Source organism: Salminus brasiliensis, chromosome 1, assembly GCF_030463535.1.
Source record: "Salminus brasiliensis chromosome 1, fSalBra1.hap2, whole genome shotgun sequence".
In the NCBI taxonomy this organism is placed as follows: Eukaryota; Metazoa; Chordata; class Actinopteri; order Characiformes; family Bryconidae; genus Salminus; species Salminus brasiliensis.
In genome coordinates, this window is record NC_132878.1 from 22940748 (window position 1) to 22958724 (window position 17977).

The following is a 17977-nucleotide window of genomic DNA, read 5'->3' on the forward strand; positions in this document are numbered from 1 at the left end:
GAACCTCAATGAAGATGCCCAGATAATATTTTTTTTAATCTGTTTTTTTATTAGAATAAAAAAAAACAACAACACAAAATGTAAGATAGCTTATCACATATATGCACATATATCCAGACAAGGAAATCTATTTGAACTGCTATGTGCTTTTTCTGCTAGCCTAAATAGCTTAAAACAAATATGGCATTACAGCATAAAAAGTGAGACTTTAGCTACCAAGGCTAGTTTAGGCTAGTTTGATGTACCAGGCAAGCATAATCCTATCCCCAAACGATAGCTACCTGCTTTACTGAGCATTATACCTACAAATTGTCTGTGATTTAACAGGTGTTATTGGGCAGGGAAAACACTCAACTGTCCATTCGTAAAAAAAAAATAATAAAAAAAACCAAAAAAAAAACCCCAATAACACTGGAGTCCTGGTACACACAGAGACCCGGCGACATTAGCCGTCCCACTTTTACTGAAGCCAGACAGCGTATACAGAGACAGCCTGCAGCTGCTCCAGCAAGGCAGGAATCAAACAGGGTCTGGTTTCTGCAGGCTCCCTTCAGCGACTGAGCACTGCTCAGTTAGCGTGGATGCTAATGCGTTTGCGGGTGTTCTCCGTGCAGCGCTCCATGATGAGCTCGTGACTGGGCCGAGGAGGGATAAGCCGGTGTTTTCTTCGTCTCATCCTTAGAGGGAGCTGCATTAACACACACACACACACACACACACACACACACACACACACAGGAAAAACTGTTGAAATCCATAAATACACAATTTTGCAGTTTGTACAGTGCTGATCAGGGGCTAGCAGTCGTACCTGTGTCGCCGTTGTTCTCCACCAGAGCGGCTCTGGAGTTCTTCCTCGGCTGGGACGGGAGTCTTCCTCGCTGCTGTAAGAACCGGCGGCTCTGACGGCGATAGGTGTCCTGGCTGATTCGCTGGCGGGCCGTTGGCATGGATACTCTGAGCGTTGCGTATAGTCGATCTGCAGGCCAAGACAGAATCAGGATGAAAGCCCACAATACGATCATAAGGCACATGTGTTTTAGTTGTGGAACTTAACATACAGGGCCTGTCTTATACAACATTCTTGCATTTCATGTAGTTCTCTGATGTTTATTTGGCTATTATAACATTTGTGTGAGCTTTCCCAACATTTTTCAGTTGAAATATTCAATTTAAAATGAGTTCAAATTCTTAGGGACCAAAAAACGTCAGCTACGTGTATAAGATAGCAGGATGTTTTGAAGCTAGCAATTATACATTAGCTTTCATGCTGCCAGACAGATCACATTTGCTCTGATTGATAAGATAAGATACTTGTTTCTCCCCATATATAAAAAAAAACCCTAAGATGTAAGTTGTTGACTTGATCAGGGTTGTAATGTCACAACTTTACATGTACATGGAGTGGCCAATTTGGCTCTTAAATGGTTAATCCTGCTAATTCATATTGAAATAATGGGCATTGTACTGTACTGGTACTGTACACAGTCTATAACTGAGATATCAGACCAAATAATAAAATAAAGAGTGCAGGCTCTGTCCTGGGATGCTTCTTAGACCCTTGGCAGGTGGTGGGAGACAGGCTGGCATCCATGCTTGAGAACAGCTCCCACCCCATGCATGAGTAATTGTAAAAATACGATGTGCAATCACCCCCCCCCCCCCCCCCCCCACGTGCAATTAAGAGTCATTTGCAATTACCTGTAAATAACCTGTAAATAAAATTGTTATTGCTTTTTAACTTCTATTATTTATTTTGTGTATAAAGTGTTATTTATCTACTTTTTTGGAACTGAGTGTCTTGCTATCCTTTTCTGCTGTGACACTGAGAATTTTCCCACTGTGGGACTAATAAAGGATTATCTTATCTTATCTTATAAAATCTGTCTGGTAGCAGCAAATCTAATGTATAATTGCTAGCTTCCAAAACATCCTGCTTTTTTATACACGTAACTGACGTTTTTTGGTCCCTAAGAATTTCAACTCCATATTTCAATTGAAAAATGTTGGGAAAATATATTAGACAAACCTACCTCCTGGGTGGTGGAGTCTCCCTCCTTATTATGTCCCTCTCAGCCTCCACCTCCTTCTTTTCTCCGGTCCTGCACAGGAACATGGAGGGGTAGTAGCCTGTCTCCTCTCCTTTCCTGTCAAACAAAGAGCATAAGAACTGTACATCAGATCTATGACCCCATATCCAACAACTATTAGTGATAGTTTGGCCAAAAAAAATAACATGTAGACATGTTTGCTACCCCGAATGTACATCACCAATGAGACACTTAAGCATGTAAATGATATTTGTCTCCAAACTGTTGCTCGAATGGTCATGAAGTGAATCCCGTACCTGACCACCCACCAGCCATCCAGGAGTTTATGGATGACCTCAATTGTTTCTCCAACTCAGATTTAGCTCATCGTTCTCCACTGCTTTGTAGGCTTTAGTGGTTTTGTACAGCTCTCCTGTTGAACATGCGCAATAGCCATTAACAACTATAATCTGTTTACATATAAGACCTCCTAATGCACTGATACTACTGTTGCTGTTGCCCCAGGCTAGATCCTTTTGAGCCACTGACCTGCGTAGTCTGGCTCAGGCTCTTCTCTGTCATCAGGTCCATCCAGTGGTTCTAGATACGAGGCTGGAGCCCAACCTCTATGAGTCTCGAACTGACAGAACCACCAGCCTAAAGCAGATAAGATCAACTCTGTGATCAACAACACTCTAAAAGGGCAGTCTGTGCATATATTTCATATATAAGTCACACACACACACACACACACACACACACACACACACACACACAGACAAACTGAATTCTTTTCTCACCATTAGGGCTCTTCTCCACAATATCAACCATGTCTCCAGCTTTAAGGTTGAGCTCATATTTTGAACTCTTGCTATAGTCTGCAATCACTCTGTAGCTGTCCAGCATAATAGGCCCGGTGATTTCTACGCAAAGTGAAAAAAAGAAAACATCCTTCAGATCTTATCATCTCAGCCATAAGGATGGGATGGAGCTAATGTTAAAGTGGGCTGTTCTCAGGCTCATTGGTTCAGTCTGAGATGCTATTTCATTCAGTTCAGTGTCACGCTGGCAGGAAGGAATAATAACTTACCAGAGGTGGTGGTCCTTGCTCTTTCCCTGGACATTACGTAGGTCTCATTGCGTTTGAATCTACAAACACAAAATCACCATCACCAAGAAGCACCATTAAAGACATTCTTTGCAAATTCACTCTGTATCCTTCTTCTTACACAGTAAGATAACAAAGACTCACGGATGAGGAGCTGGTGGGGTCTCATCTTCTGGGCGTACTGTGAAAAAGCTTTTCACTAGCAGACAACGGGAAATTTTCGGAGGCAGATTGAGCAGAGAGCGACAGTATTCAGCCAGAGTTCCCTGCCTGGTCTCTGTTGTCTTCTGGTTGTCCAGCCATTTTGGAGCTATTGAAGGACATGAATTTCATAAGTTGTTTGTAACTAGGAAACTACCTTAGTAACCAGATAAGTAGGCTAACTATCACTAAGTTAGCCCATTCAGCCAGCTTACTAACTGAATAGGCCAACTAGTAACTAACGACATAGCCAACAATCAATCAAACGAGCTTATTTGAGAACTAGATGCCAAGTAAGTATTTTTTACTGAAAGGGAGGAAACTTGTATACACCCACAAATGCAGAATTGCGTACATATGAAGTAAAAAAAGACTGGAAACACACATAAATACATGAACACACATAGCATTTGATGCTGTTACCGATGCCGTATGACATACAGTAACTGTTTACTGATAAATGACAAAAGCTCGCTCACTCAGCACAACGATGCTTTGGCCAGGTTTATAAAAGGTTGTAGAGGAGAATGGTGCTGACAGTGGCACTGTACTAAACCTGTACTTAGCTTTGTACATTTCGGGCTGGTTGTGTTTTTACTTCTCTTTTCCCTTTCTGGTTGCATCACTGTCTGAACAAATACACAGGTGGCTGTAAACTGTTGGTGGAAAGTCCACGGCTTTCATTTTCAGGGCAGTTACACATTGCAAAAACAGTCTCAATGTCCCTATAGAAACTGCTTTTAGAGAACTGAAACGTGAAAAGAGGGTGCATGTGAGTGTAAAATGCACAAACTATCTATGGACTCTTTACGGTCAGCTTTCTTCGTCATGAAAACGTCCGTTCCATTAAAATTGATTAATTTAATTTGACATAGAAAACGTTTTTTTTTTTTTTTTAACAGGAAGTTTTGGGAAGTGTGACTCTAAAAGATGCCTATGCTGTTTTTAATGACAGTATTTTAAAGACAGTTCATCAGTCCATCAGTACATTTTGACATTTAAATTGGCAACAAATGCTTACTGCAAGACATTATTAGCTCTGGTCCAATGCACTGATGTTATCTTCCTGTGATTTCCCTTTATGCAAAAATGAAGCAGGTGTTTCCTTAGCTGAGGTAGAATCGAGACTTTTGCTTCTCTTTTCAGCACAAATAAACCCCTATGTTGAAACACTATGTTGAAAATCTTTACAGCAGTAAAGATTTGACTGATTCGGTCAGGAAAAGGGCAGTATGTGTATTTCTCACCTGGTAATGAAGGAATGATTCTGTCTTTAGAATCAATATCTCCTGCCTCGATGGGAAACATCTCTTTGAGGGATTTCTGCGATCACAAAGAATGAGTAACACTGATGTTAGTGCTGCTTCTTGCTTGCATTATTTATTTCAACAGCTAAAATGTACATTATGTATAAATCGGTAGCAGTGTGTGTAAAATGTATTACTTATTACACTACTGAACTATTCAATGTGTCAGTAAAGGGCTTACATGGAATGTGTGGATTTCTGGATATCTTCTGTAAATTAATTTCTCTGACTGGTCACTCCATTTCACCAAGAACATGTACACCTTTCAAAAATGAGCAAGAGGTTAACAGATTAAAGAACAATATATACAACAAATTGTCATTCTCATAAGAATGTTTATTGTGTAAACAATTCAGGTCAAAGAAACCTAAATAAGTCCTAAATTTAAGCATTCTTATAGGTGTTTTAACAGATAAAATGTATGGGTTAAAACAATAACAACAACAACAACAATAATAATAATCATCATCATCATCATCATTTGTAAGCATATTTATATGGACAAAACACACACACACACACACACACACACAATACACTACACTTACATAATGCTGGCTTGGATAGAACCTTTTCTCAAAACCCAAAATCTCCACATGTCGTACGTAAGTATCTGCCATCTTGCTTGGACTTTCAATTCTCACTGCAAGAAAACTGCACTACAGCGCGCTGTCCAGGGTTTTAAAGCATTGACATTTGCACAGGAAGTCTGAGATATGACAGTAAGAGGAACTCCCTGTGCAATCCCCGCCTTGTTCTTACAACATCCAAAGTCAAACATTCAACCATCAGAGGCCTTTTGGAGCTGAATGCACTAAAATAACACTTAACAGCTCCCTATTATGGAAAATTGATTTTCCTCACTATTTTATATAAAGGAATTTGATGTATGCAAGTATGTAGACACTGCTAAAGTGTATGACTGCACTGTTCACTCTTGTTCATAAATGGAAATTTATATTCCATCTATTCTATTTTTAATCATATTTAAAGTTTCTATTGTCTGGCAACAATTCGTAGTGTAATGTGGCCAAAGGACTGAATGTAATGTGATAAGTGATAAACTCATTTTTTTGGCCATGTGGTTCAATCTAATTGTGAAATGCCCTCCGATTTGTGCTCAGGCAAGCTTGGGAAATGAACTCAAAGAAGTCAAACATTTCAGGGTGTACAATTTGTCTGAATTCTAATAGTCCGAGCCTATCACCATACTCCTAACATTGCTTTGAATTCTTTCGTTTGTCCCGTGTAACTTCTTAGAGTGGCAACTTTAATTTTAGTGCAATTCTTGTCACAATCTTCTTCTCACAAAAAAATCTGAAAATGTAATTGTAAATGAATTGCCATTTCATATGGATTACAGTGGCATGTAAATGCTTTGCTGTTACTGTGAAAGGTTATGTGAGTAGAAGATAAACTGATCTCTAAAAGATGTAAAGCTAAAGACGATATTACTGTATTACTGTCCTAATTAGCTAATTTGTGGCCATGGCTAGGCCAGGTGATGCATATTTCATAGTCTTTATAAAGACTTCTCAAACCTTGCACCACCAAATAGGCAGTCATGGGCTTCTCTAAGCAAATTAAAACATCATAAAAGTTATTTGTTTAGCGCTTTTTAAAACTGGTGTTTTTGGGTTTCCAGAATTATTTATAATTTATTGATAAGGTCACCGAACCACCAAGACTGCTGTACAGCTCAGGTGTGCAACATAATCATAATGTCATAATATGATAATCACAGTAATCATGGTGCAGTAAAGCTTAACATAATCACAGCAGCTGCCTAGCACTCTGAAAATGACAATTTGTGGTGCAAAAATAAAAAAAAAAATTCAGGTTTTCTATAAGCAAGTAAGAAATGAGGGAGTCCAAGTTGAGGTCTGGATGACCAAGCAAACTCTCCAAGAGAACTGCTTGTATCAAAACCCCATTTGCCTGCGAAAGAGCTTCAGAAAAAGATTCTGGAGGGGTGTTGCTCTGTTCTACTCATTCCTGTATCCTTAGAAAATGCAGTGTCCTCAGAAAAAGACAACCATATTTCTGTTGGCCTCCACCTTTCACTTATCCGTCCATCTGTCCACTGAGCCACTACTGTCCACAAAGACTAATCTAACTTTCACTTAATGAAGTGAACTCTTTGGCCACAATGAGTAATGGTATGTTTAGAGGGAAAACCTGCAGAATTTCATTTAAAAAAAACACCTCTCATACTGTTTAGCCCGTGGTTAAGCACATGGCGGATTAATCAAGCTTTGGGCATGTGTTGCTTTGCAGCCAGTGGCACAAGGAAAATTTCACTCACTTGTAGAGTGAAGGCTGGATTCAACTAAACTCTGAAAGATAAAAATAAAAGAATAATCTTTGACTAAATGTGTTGTCTTTCATTTTTTTCAATCTTTTATTCACTCTGCTATTTACAGTAACAGATATACATGCCACTGTAGGTGACTACATTAAACAGCTTAAGCCAGCATGTTTATATTTGAATATTTCCAAAAGGAATCTAACTCATTTACACAAAAATAACTTGCAGACAGCATTTGTGCTGATGCACAGTACAAAGCAGACATGATTCACATGTAGCATGTAGACATTTAGACACGATTATATGCCTGCTTCTACTACCCCCTATGTGAGTAAAAGCTGATTACCGAAAGAGAAAAGGAAGATTATGCAAGAAGCTGCAGTTTCTTCAACTCTTTCATCACTTTGTGCTTCGCTGTCTGCATTAGATTTTCCCGCACTTCTTGAAATGCAAGTGGAAATACAGGGGCACAGATGTGCTGGAGCTCACGTCGCCATGTCTTAAGGAAGGAGTCAGTTTAGTGTGTATAAAAATATATATATGTGTTTTTGTTTTTCTATTTTTGCATTATTGGAAACTGTTGACCTCATGAATTTATGAGCTGGCTATACAATTACCTGACTAGCATGAAAATTCTCTCTCTCTGCCTCCTTAAAACAACATTCACATAGATGGACTATTGATACATTGATATTTCAGACTTTTGCCAATATTATATCCTATAGCTGTGTGGATGGGAAATGTAGATCGAAATCTCCTGTACACTAACAAGAGGAAACTACCTGTAATTATTATTTTTACCACAAAATGGAAGTCATGGCATCCAGGTCTCAGGATATTTCAGTTTTTTTGTAAACATAAAAATATTGCACAGGGACTTGCGCACAGTGCTAAAGACCACAATTAGTTCCCCAGAACACTAGCTTCCTCAAATGGCCCTGCAAATGCTGCAACAATTTGGTTTGTTTCTCCTTCGTAAAAGAGTTATAGCTCAGAAGTAGATCCAGAAACTATGTACTGGTTTCTAGTAATTTAATAAGCCTGTAGCATTTTTTTTTATTGAATGAATTGGCAAAATGAATTGCCATATGCATGCCTTAATTAAAAATACAAATGTAACATAAACTACAATGAAATAATACTACTAACAAAGTGTGTATCAATTTTACATAATTTGAGTTAGCTCGATGAAGCCAGATTATTAAGCTTGGAAGAGTACTTGAGTTTTGCTGACATTTTAGCCTGGGGTATTTTAACCCTAAGGTGTGTGATTGTGATGAGTTATTTAAAGCTAAGAAGGTTTTTCTTAAGATTTTCTTGACATGTGGTAGAACAACAACTGTATAAAATAAATGGATTCAATGGGATGATGGAAAACTAAAGAAAAGAACAGAAGGATTAATACGATAACTGTTATCAGTATGAAATACAATCATGAGATTTGAAAACCAAGAAAGTTTCTAGCTGACAATTTGGTGGTTGTAGCTGAAGAAGGGGAGTGGGATCAACTAGGTTTTTATTTGAAGATGGATGGATGAATTAAAGGCTTTTTAGGGTTGCTTCAAATGCTCTGAACGCAACATATAATGATGTGTTGTGGGTTAGCAGTTGAATCCGTATACCAATGTTTAGTACTCAAACTTGAAAGTTAAGAGTCTAATGGATTTTGGAGAAATTACAAAAAAAATAGAGGTAGAGAAAACTAAATGAGCCTAAACTGGACGGCTATATTGGCTATATTGGACAGCCTTACTATGTATGCCAACTGTGGTGACTTTAGCTTGTAAACTATGGACATATGAAGACATTTAAATATGTAACTGGAGGGGCTTCAAGTGGCTTAGCACTACCAGCTTATGCACTACCACTAGGGCCCTGGTTCACAAATTTGAATCCTGAGCCATGCTGCTTTGCCATCAGCAAAGCAGAGTCTGAAAAAGCACAATTGGCCGGAATTTCTTTGGGTAGGTGATGCTCTTTCCCCTTATCACATTTAAGTGATGCTGGTTATCTGGTGTGGTGGAGCTGGTGGGGACATATTGGCGACAGATTCACATGTATCAGAGGAGACGTGTTAAGTCTTTATCCTTCTAGTGTTGGGAGATTGGGAAACTGATTAATCAGTGAACAGTTCTGGTGGTTTTGGTTGAAAAGAAGTCAGAATAAGAGCGACTTCTTGTCCTTTGGAGGTCTATGAGATTTGTCTATGCGCTGAAAACCAAGCAATGAAAAAGAAAGAAAAATATTCTAGTTTATATGCATCAGTGATCAAGTTTGGCAATTTCATCTTAAAAGGAGTCAAAAAAGAAGCAGTTTGAAGCCTGTGTAGGTCAACGGATGGCCAAATGAATACAAAGAAGATTTTTTAAAACAGTATTCAAAATCCATGTGACATGAAATCTAAACAATTAAGCATTAAGTTGGATTCAGTTAGTCAGTGCATCTTGACCTTTTGACATTCAGTGTTAAACTGGCACTGCATGTGAGCTTCCTGTTGGGTGGAATTACTATAATTGGTTATAAATAATCTGTAACTGTATGACTGCTTATGTAGCTCAGCTGATGACCTTACTGTAATTGTATTTATTCCTGTAAAGTATCCATTCCTCGAAGCCTGTAAAGGGCCTGAGGTCATCCAAATGCACATGAGTCAGTGTCCAGTCTAAAGTAGCAAAAGGGGAAGGCCCTGTAGGAGGTTTAACCAACAATGTCAGGTCACGCTACAGAAACCCAGATAGGCAGTCTTATGAAAGGCATGTGGTTGTGAAGGACTGGTGCATGGCCAATGCATCATCTCTCTCCCCCACACAAATGCTCTCACGTACTATCCACAGTGTTTTGGATAAGCAAAACATTCAAACCACCCACTCAGCAACAGCCTGACTGTGCTATTGGCATGTCTACAGTCCTCCTTATGGTCAGGATGAGGTATGAGACAGGGTCTTTGAAGTGAAACTATTGCTACTACTACGACAACACATTGAGGAGGGGACAAATGAAGGGGTGGTGCCAATACATGAAACACTGGTGACAAGAGGTGTAGCAAATTCAACTCTGATTTAAACCATTATGGACATGTGAATCCATTATGGAAATTTCCAATATATTAAATAATGTACTTAACACTTAAATGTATGTCAGAATATATTGCCTCAATACATATTCAAGTTCATATAAGTTTAAGTTAACGCATATAAACTTGCACTTAACATTTAACTCAGAAATTAACATCTTAATTTAGGTATACTAACTAAATATTTAAAGAAGTTGTTCTTGGATATTTATTGTATTTCAGATCTACATAAAATGTGTTTTAAAATGTAGATATTTAAGTAGATTTAAGTAGATTTATGTAATGCAAAGACCATCTCACAACAACTGAATTCTGTATTAATGTACCATTATGTTGCTAAATAAACAGCATGAAACAGTACTAAACATCCCCTACATAAAAAAACAGTTACGTCTTATTTATTTATCCGTATTATTATATTATTATTTAGGTCATTATTATTAATACAATTGTTGTTGTTTTTTTGCTATCTAGAACCAGGCTGATACACTAAGAGTCTAGCAGGCTCACATATAAGAGCAATGATACAAAAAAATCTGTAACTTTGAAATATGCCCTCTTGATGTTGTTGCTTTATTAAAGTACAATAAATAAACAAACACAAATAAACACAAATACACAAATAAAAATCATCAAAGTCATTTTCACAAATCACAAAAATACATGTGACAGGTATACTTTGCATATTTCTTCTCTATGTGGCTTCAGCCAGTGAAGATATATTGATGTACAGTATGTTTGGCATCCCTTTCTCTGATTTCTGCTTTTATGGTTTGGATTGTGAAATGTTTGTTTTCACCCAACAGCACATGTGCTCAGAGTTTTTGATGTTGCTTAAATGGTGAATCAGTTGGACTCCTACAGTATGACAGCAAATATGTAGGGCAGGGCAGGACAGAAGGTCAAAGGCACATTTTTATAAATACACCTAAATGTGGGTAGTTCAGATTTGGGGACTATCCTTCGTTTTGCTTCTTGTTTTGGAAACCTTTCAAATGTTCTATAATTAGTCCGAAGGTATCCAGACTCCATTTCTCATTAGTGAACTCAGCTCTCTCATGGTGCACCCACTGATGACACAGAGGATCACTTGCGCAAACACACAGCTTATATAATCTCCAAAGTGAAGAATATCTACTGAATGGGGCACTCTGGAGCCATTATGCCCAATACTGAGCATCACATATAGAAGTAAAAGCTGTTGAGTAGTGGATTTTGTTGCTATGCATTAAGTGGGGTAAATTTGGGATATCCCCTTAATTAAAAAAAAGGGATGAGCAGCTTGTGGACATGTAGGGCCAGTTTAATGCACATGAATTAAGCCTAGTCTTCAACTAAACTGCAGTGCCAAAGTGTTAAGAGTGTTTTACTGTTACAATTAGACTTAGACTTAACCTGGGTCCGGGAAACTAGTCCACAGTGTATCTGTTAGTGTAACAGACCGTTTGTACGTTCACCTTAACATGGCACTAATATAAAAATAGTAGTCCCTGCGTATGAAATTATCATGGAAATGAGGGAAGCTCGATCACGCCCTCTGCTGCCGTGGCTTTGACGGCCGCTCTACGCAGTAACATCCAGCTGCAGCTTCGTAAAAAAAAAGCCCCCTTTGGAAGGAAGTGTTGACCAGCAGTTTTCTATCATTCTGAGCCAGAAAGCATTTTTGATGTATTTGGATTAAGACTAAACCTTTTATCTTTAACCATAAATGTTTTAGAGTAATAAGGAAATCCAATAAATTATACAAGAATCCAGGGTTGTGTTAGTTAACCATACATTTATTTATTTTATTTTATTTTTTGCATTGATTTAAATGGACCTCTAATGCGCTTTAAAGATTAATAAAAAATATATAAATGCATTTATGAATCATACACGTATCCTTGTCATTATTACAATACAAGCTAAACAAAAAAATCGTAGAGCTCTGCAATCTTTCCCGGCTAGAGCTTTTATTTTGAAGAACGTTACTTCACTTACGCAAACTGCGTATTCGTCGTAAAAGACGCGAGTACAGTAGAGACGCGGCTAGCTATTAGCACTCATACACAGGCAAAATGAACGCACCGCCGGCATTCGAGTCGTTTTTGTTGTTTGAGGGGGAGAAAAAGTAAGTACAGTGTGTGTACTTCAAGACTGTCCATCTAGCTATAGTACCCGTGCACACTAGCTGGCTTTATTTATTTATAGATATGTCAGTTGGTTAGCTAAAGAGTTAGCTAGCTAGCTAATTAGCTCGAGCTAACATGAACCAACTCAGCCGGGAAAACGACATTTGGTGAAACTTAGTTAGCATAGCTAGGCTACCTGAAGTTTCATCTGTTGTGGTGTGCAGTTGAATTTAGTCTGAAATGACCTCAGTTACCTGGCTTTTTCAGCTATCATTTGACTTCACATAATCAGTTAACATTTCTTAGCTAGCGTTGTGTTCCGACTGTCATTCATTACTTGCGCTAAATCTTTCGTAGCTGACAAACGTTACGTACTCCTGTCTCGCTTATTTTAGAAGTTTAGTAAACCCAAATATTTAAGGAATAATTGTCAATCAAAGAACTTTGTGCTTAAGATGAAGGATTTCACATTTATGTAGCCAGATAACGTTCCTGTGATTTTTTTCATTGCAGGATTACAATTACGAAGGATACCAAGGTGCCGAACGCCTGTTTGTTTACGTTGAACAAAGAAGACCATACGTTGGGAAACATCATCAGATCGTAAGAGCCCCGTTATTGTCCCATTGTACTCTTACCAAACTTTGGGCATGCACTTTATGCCCAAAAAGTCTTCTTCTAATTGCTAAGTTCAGCTGCATTTAAGGTGCATCCATTGCTGACCCAGGTGTGCAAGTGCGCACAACGCTTGTATAATCTCCATAGGAAAGCATTGCCAGTTGCAGCTGCACATGGTCCTCATGTAACCAGGTGTTGGTTTATATACAAGCATATAAAGCACACCAGCACTGAGCAGTGGATCTGTGTATCCTGAAATGAGGGAGTTCTGTCCACGTTTGAAATGGGCTGGATTGGTCTGATCCAGGGCTGAGCTCACTATGCAATCAAATCCTCCCAGCAATGTTCCAACATCTAGTGTAGAAAGGGATGCAGCAATATGGGAACTATGGGCTCTTGACAATACCCACTATTTTTCCTGTGGATGTCCGCTAATGCAGATGCATAAACATTTGTAAAATAAAGGAATTGGGGTAATCATGGCATGTTTTATCCAGTACTTATTGTTACGAATATGATTATTATGTCATTGTGCATCCATAGTGTCTTGAGACTTTTAAACATTCAGGGCTGGGTTCATGGACCGGGATTAAGCCTAGTGTTGGACTACAGAGCATTCTGAATTATGGAGATTCATGTAGTGTAGAACAAGGTTTAGTCTTTGTTCTGGTAACCGACCAATGTGTACTATAACTCTCTGCATTCCTTCTGCTCCACAGGCAGCTGTTGAAGGACCCTCAGGTGCTGTTTGCTGGGTACAAGGTGCCCCATCCACTGGAGCACAAAATTGTGATTCGGGTTCAGACAACACCAGATTACAGTCCTCAGGAAGCTTTTACAAATGCCATCACTGATCTCATCAGTGAGTTGTCACTGCTGGAAGAAAGATTCAGGGTAAGTTCACTTTTGGTTAATAACTGTCGGCACCACAATTACTAGAACATTTAGGTTAGCAGGTTATACACAGTTTACACTTAATCTAGTGATTAGTTTGAGCTGTAGATTGAGCTGTACTGTACACTGTTTTCATATCTATGAAAATAAACTTTAAACTGTTGGTAGAAAGTCCAGCAGTTATGTTTAATGTTGTACATGTTACATGATTGCACAAGGGAGGTGAGAGGGGCATGAATAAAGAGGAAACAGGATGAAAGTCACGCATGACAAAACATTATGAGGATGAAGCTAGGTTTGCAGAATGTAAAAACAGCACATTTAAAAACGTCATCATTTAAACACCATCAGTTTACTGCATAGATTGAAAGCAGAAAAATGTACTTTTTAATACAATGTTTAAAGTCACACTGTAACATGTAGCCTTTACATGCAGGTAAATATACAGAGTGTAACAGAGTGTTATAGCTCATTTAAATGAAATTTAAAGTTAGAGTATAAAGTTCAATTCTTTGGCCGAATTGAAAAAGTGTCTGTGTGTCAGTATACTGTGCAACTCTAATAAGAACACAAATGTTCGATGGTTGATAAGTGATGGGGCTCTTACATTAAGGCTGAAACCATAGCTTCTACTTGTTTTCTTTTAGAAATTATACATAGACCCAAAATATTCCTGCATACTTTAAACTAGAGCTGGGCAATATGACAATATCTTATCATATCGTAATCAGTTTTGTTATAGTGATAACAATATGCTTTTCTAAGCACTCTTAGTGCTTGATAAACACTGATCAGCTGCAGCTTTCATTACAAACAGTGTAATTAGACTGGTTTAATTAGATAAAGAGCAGCAGATGTTCAGTATAAATCACTGTTCAGTACGGGGGAGTATAGAAGCAATAGAAGTTTTTAAGAATCTGTTGCTACTGATGTATTTGGTCTGTGATTACGTGCATCGTATTAAACATTGTGTATCGTGAAATAAGTCTAATCGTGATATAGTATTTTTACCATATCGCCCAGCCCTACTTCAAGCTTTTTAGAGTTCTGGGGTTCAAGATCTAATTTATTCTGAGTTTGATACTAGTAAAATGTTACTTATATTATTCTCTGACTTTAAGGTTGCCATTAAGGACAAGCAGGAAGGCATCGAGTGAAGGCTGTATCCGAACATTGACCCTCTGATCCCTACACCAGCTTCAACATGAACTTTTTTTGAGATCTTCACCTATTAGTTTGGACTGAATCAGTCATGAGTTACATTGTGCTGTCTGCAGACTGCAGCTCAGCATTCTCCCTGCCCTGCCCTGCGTCTGAGACTGAGTCTCTGAATTTCTGTTAGGTTAGACTCATACCGTGCTGATTTGAATCCTTATGTACAGCAGTGCTATACATTATTTCCATAATTCGTCATTGCATAGTAGCTGCAGTGAAATGTTCCTTTGTGATTTGTTTTTGCCTTTTTTTGTATTGAAATTAATAAAACGTTTTACACTGTTTTATCAGTATGTTGTGCAGGCGTGGAAATTACACGAACTTTTGAATTCAGCGAATCGAGCTGTTTAATGTGGGGTTGTTTCTAGGGGGACGCATTAAAGCGGTGCACAAAGTTGTTTGATGGCTGACGAGCAGGAGGTGGGAAAGTGTGGCTGTAAAGGTATCAGAACGTGTCTGATCTGTGAAGGAAACGATGGGAAATATAATTTACTGAAGACACACACGGTAAGTTTAGCAGTAACCCGGTACGGTCGTTTGTGTTTGAGTAGAAGTGCTCGTAATGGCGCTGGACTGAGCGTAGAGTGCAGAGGCTCCAGTAAGAGCATTTGTGTGCTGATCTGATGGACAACTTAACAGGTTTACACATATCGGAGTATATATATATATTATATATAATTATATAGGTGTCGTTAAGTCATTTCAGTGAGTATTTATTTATTACTGTAAGTTACCTAACAAATAATTTTTAAAAAATCATCTAAGCGCAAAAATGTAGCTACTGCCCTATGTCATTTAATTTTTATGTTCATTATTCTAAAATTACGTATAGTGTAATACCTGTCTCTTTAAAAAGTTTTGGTAGTTTTTACACGCGTTTTTTTCTTTACGAATATAGTAGCCGTGATTTTTTTGTTAAACAATTTATTTATTTATATTATTGTAATCAATTATGGCATCAAGTTAAACGTTGCCACCAGGTTTCAGACAAAAAAACAAATGGTTTTCCAAAATCAGCAGTTTTTGCAAAAAAAACAATCAGTGGAGTGTGATGCTCTGCGCGCTGGTATGAGCAGTACCCCTAAACGTGCCAGTTGGGGATTGGCTATACTTACTTCTGGAGCAGGAGAAGAGAGGCTTTTTAAATGTGAGTGGTCATTCAGAGTGGTTTGGTGTGGAAAGCTCTTTTCTAAAAAAAAAAAAAAAAAAGGGCCGAGTCAGAACTCTTCACAGGGGTTGTGACTTGACCCAGACATCTAAAGAGTTTAATGGTTCTGTGTGGACGGTTTTTTACTTTTTACTTTTTGATCAACATTTTGTTATTATAAACATCATATATAAAACTCAGAAGACCTGAGTAGGTTCAGTGGTGGTTTTAGAGAGTAACCACCACAACAATACTTAAAATTTCTTCATTGTTTTGATGCCACACTCAAACCACTCCAAGTAAATAATTTATGTTTAATAAAGTACATGTTAATAGTTGAGTGATGCATAATTGAAATATATAAAATCAGTGGAATTTCAGTACACCACAATACAGGATTGATTTAGTCTCTGTCACCTGACAGTTTATCAGATTTGTCATCTTTATAGCATATTTTTGTTTACTGGACCAAGAGGTGGAGCCCTCAAAATAGTTTTATTATTATTAAAGTCTGTGTTTTCTTAGTGAAAATGTGGTACAGCTTATCTATTTTAGCGTTTGTCACCCAAGAGGAATTAACTGTTCTAGAAACCCATTTTTGAGTGCAGATAGTTGTTAATATTTATACAAGCTAGTTTTCTTGCTAGAACTGACTTTGTTAGTAACAGCTTCTAATCAAGGCTGGACATTTTTGAGCTGATGAGCTTGTGCGCTTTATTTCCAGTTAAAGTATGATTTTAGGTATGATCCGGAGTTAAAGCTAGCAGTGCCAGTTGGGGATGGTGTTCAAGAGCCTTTCCCCTTTCCTGGTGTCTTTCTGTGGGAGAACTTCGTTACAGAAGATGAGGAGACTGAGATGGTGGCAAAAATGGACCAAGATGTCTGGAGAGAGTCCCAGTCTGGTAGACGAAAACAGGTCTGTTGCTGTTTTCTAGAATTTAGTAGAAATATTTCCCATATTTGATTTGAGAATGTGACCTACATTATTGGCAGTGTAAACGTGGAATTAGTTGTAAGTGCTGTGTATTTTCTTTCTCTAGGACTTTGGACCCAAAGTGAACTTCAAAAAGCAGCGTATTCGGCTTGGGGGCTTCAGTGGCCTTCCTGCTGCCAGCCATAAACTGGTGGACAGAATGACCAGGGAGCCCTTGTTAGCTGGATTCCGACCTGTGGAACAGTGCAACCTGGACTACGACCCAAAGCGGGGCTCTGCAATTGACCCTCACCTTGATGACAGCTGGCTGTGGGGGGAACACTTAGTTACTATCAATCTGCTGTCTGATACTGTTCTCACCATGAGCTTGGACAAAGGCTGGGGAGACATGGACCAGGGGGAGGTGAGGGTGGCTGTGAACTTACCACGAAGATGTTTAATTGTACTGTATGGAGAAGCACGGCATCGCTGGAAACACGCTATTCACCGAAAGGACATTCAGAGCAGGAGGGTGTGCAGTACATTCAGAGAGCTGTCTGCGGAGTTTATAAAAGGCGGGAAACAAGAAAGGCTGGGCTCGGAACTGCTGGATGTAGCATTGAGCTTTAATGGAGTTCCCATAAATAACTAACAGATAATAAGTTTGTATATGGTACAGTTTACCTGAGGAACGCCTAGCTATATATCAGGAGACAAGCCTGGACTAACCCCTTATACAGTGTGCTACTGAAAATCTTTAAAGTGAAAAAGATGCACAGGATTATTTAATCCTGGCTTGTTTTAAAAATGCATTTCAAATGTGAGCATTATAATGTCAAACCGAGCATGGAAAATGGTATTCTGTTGAATTTGGTTTGTTTCTATGAATTTTATGTGGACTGGAGTTCTGTGCTCTTCTTTTGCATCATAAATAAAAAATATATAATAAACCTTTTGTTTAGATTTGTTGGTAGAGAAAGGTGTTGAATTATTAGGAATAAATATTTATTTAGACAATAAATATGTAATGTGGAAAACTTTAAACTGGTTGA

The 17977-nt window shown here is 38.3% G+C and overlaps 3 protein-coding genes across 3 annotated transcripts; 2 read left to right on the top strand and 1 right to left on the bottom strand.

The window, feature by feature from the left end:
* Positions 1–51: 51 nt before the first annotated feature.
* Positions 52–5283, bottom strand: ncf1 (neutrophil cytosolic factor 1). Its single transcript, XM_072674726.1, is given in 13 exon segments — positions 52–688; positions 812–941; positions 943–979; positions 2034–2147; positions 2348–2404; positions 2406–2463; positions 2580–2687; positions 2831–2953; positions 3121–3179; positions 3283–3448; positions 4587–4662; positions 4828–4908; positions 5195–5283. Coding segments are annotated over 13 exon segments (1185 nt in total). The 5' UTR covers positions 5267–5283; the 3' UTR covers positions 52–584.
* A 6751-nt stretch (positions 5284–12034) lies between these two features.
* On the top strand, positions 12035–15120 carry polr2j (RNA polymerase II subunit J). Its single transcript, XM_072693970.1, has 4 exons — positions 12035–12137; positions 12652–12741; positions 13476–13650; positions 14772–15120. The coding sequence occupies exons 1-4, from the start codon at positions 12085–12087 to the stop codon at positions 14805–14807; spliced, it is 354 nt and encodes a 117-aa protein (XP_072550071.1). The 5' UTR covers positions 12035–12084; the 3' UTR covers positions 14808–15120.
* A 141-nt stretch (positions 15121–15261) lies between these two features.
* On the top strand, positions 15262–17875 carry alkbh4 (alkB homolog 4, lysine demthylase). The gene is made up of 3 exons (XM_072693982.1): positions 15262–15372; positions 16737–16928; positions 17053–17875. Exons 1-3 carry the CDS (start codon positions 15268–15270, stop codon positions 17575–17577), a joined length of 822 nt encoding a protein of 273 aa, XP_072550083.1. The 5' UTR covers positions 15262–15267; the 3' UTR covers positions 17578–17875.
* Positions 17876–17977: the final 102 nt, after the last annotated feature.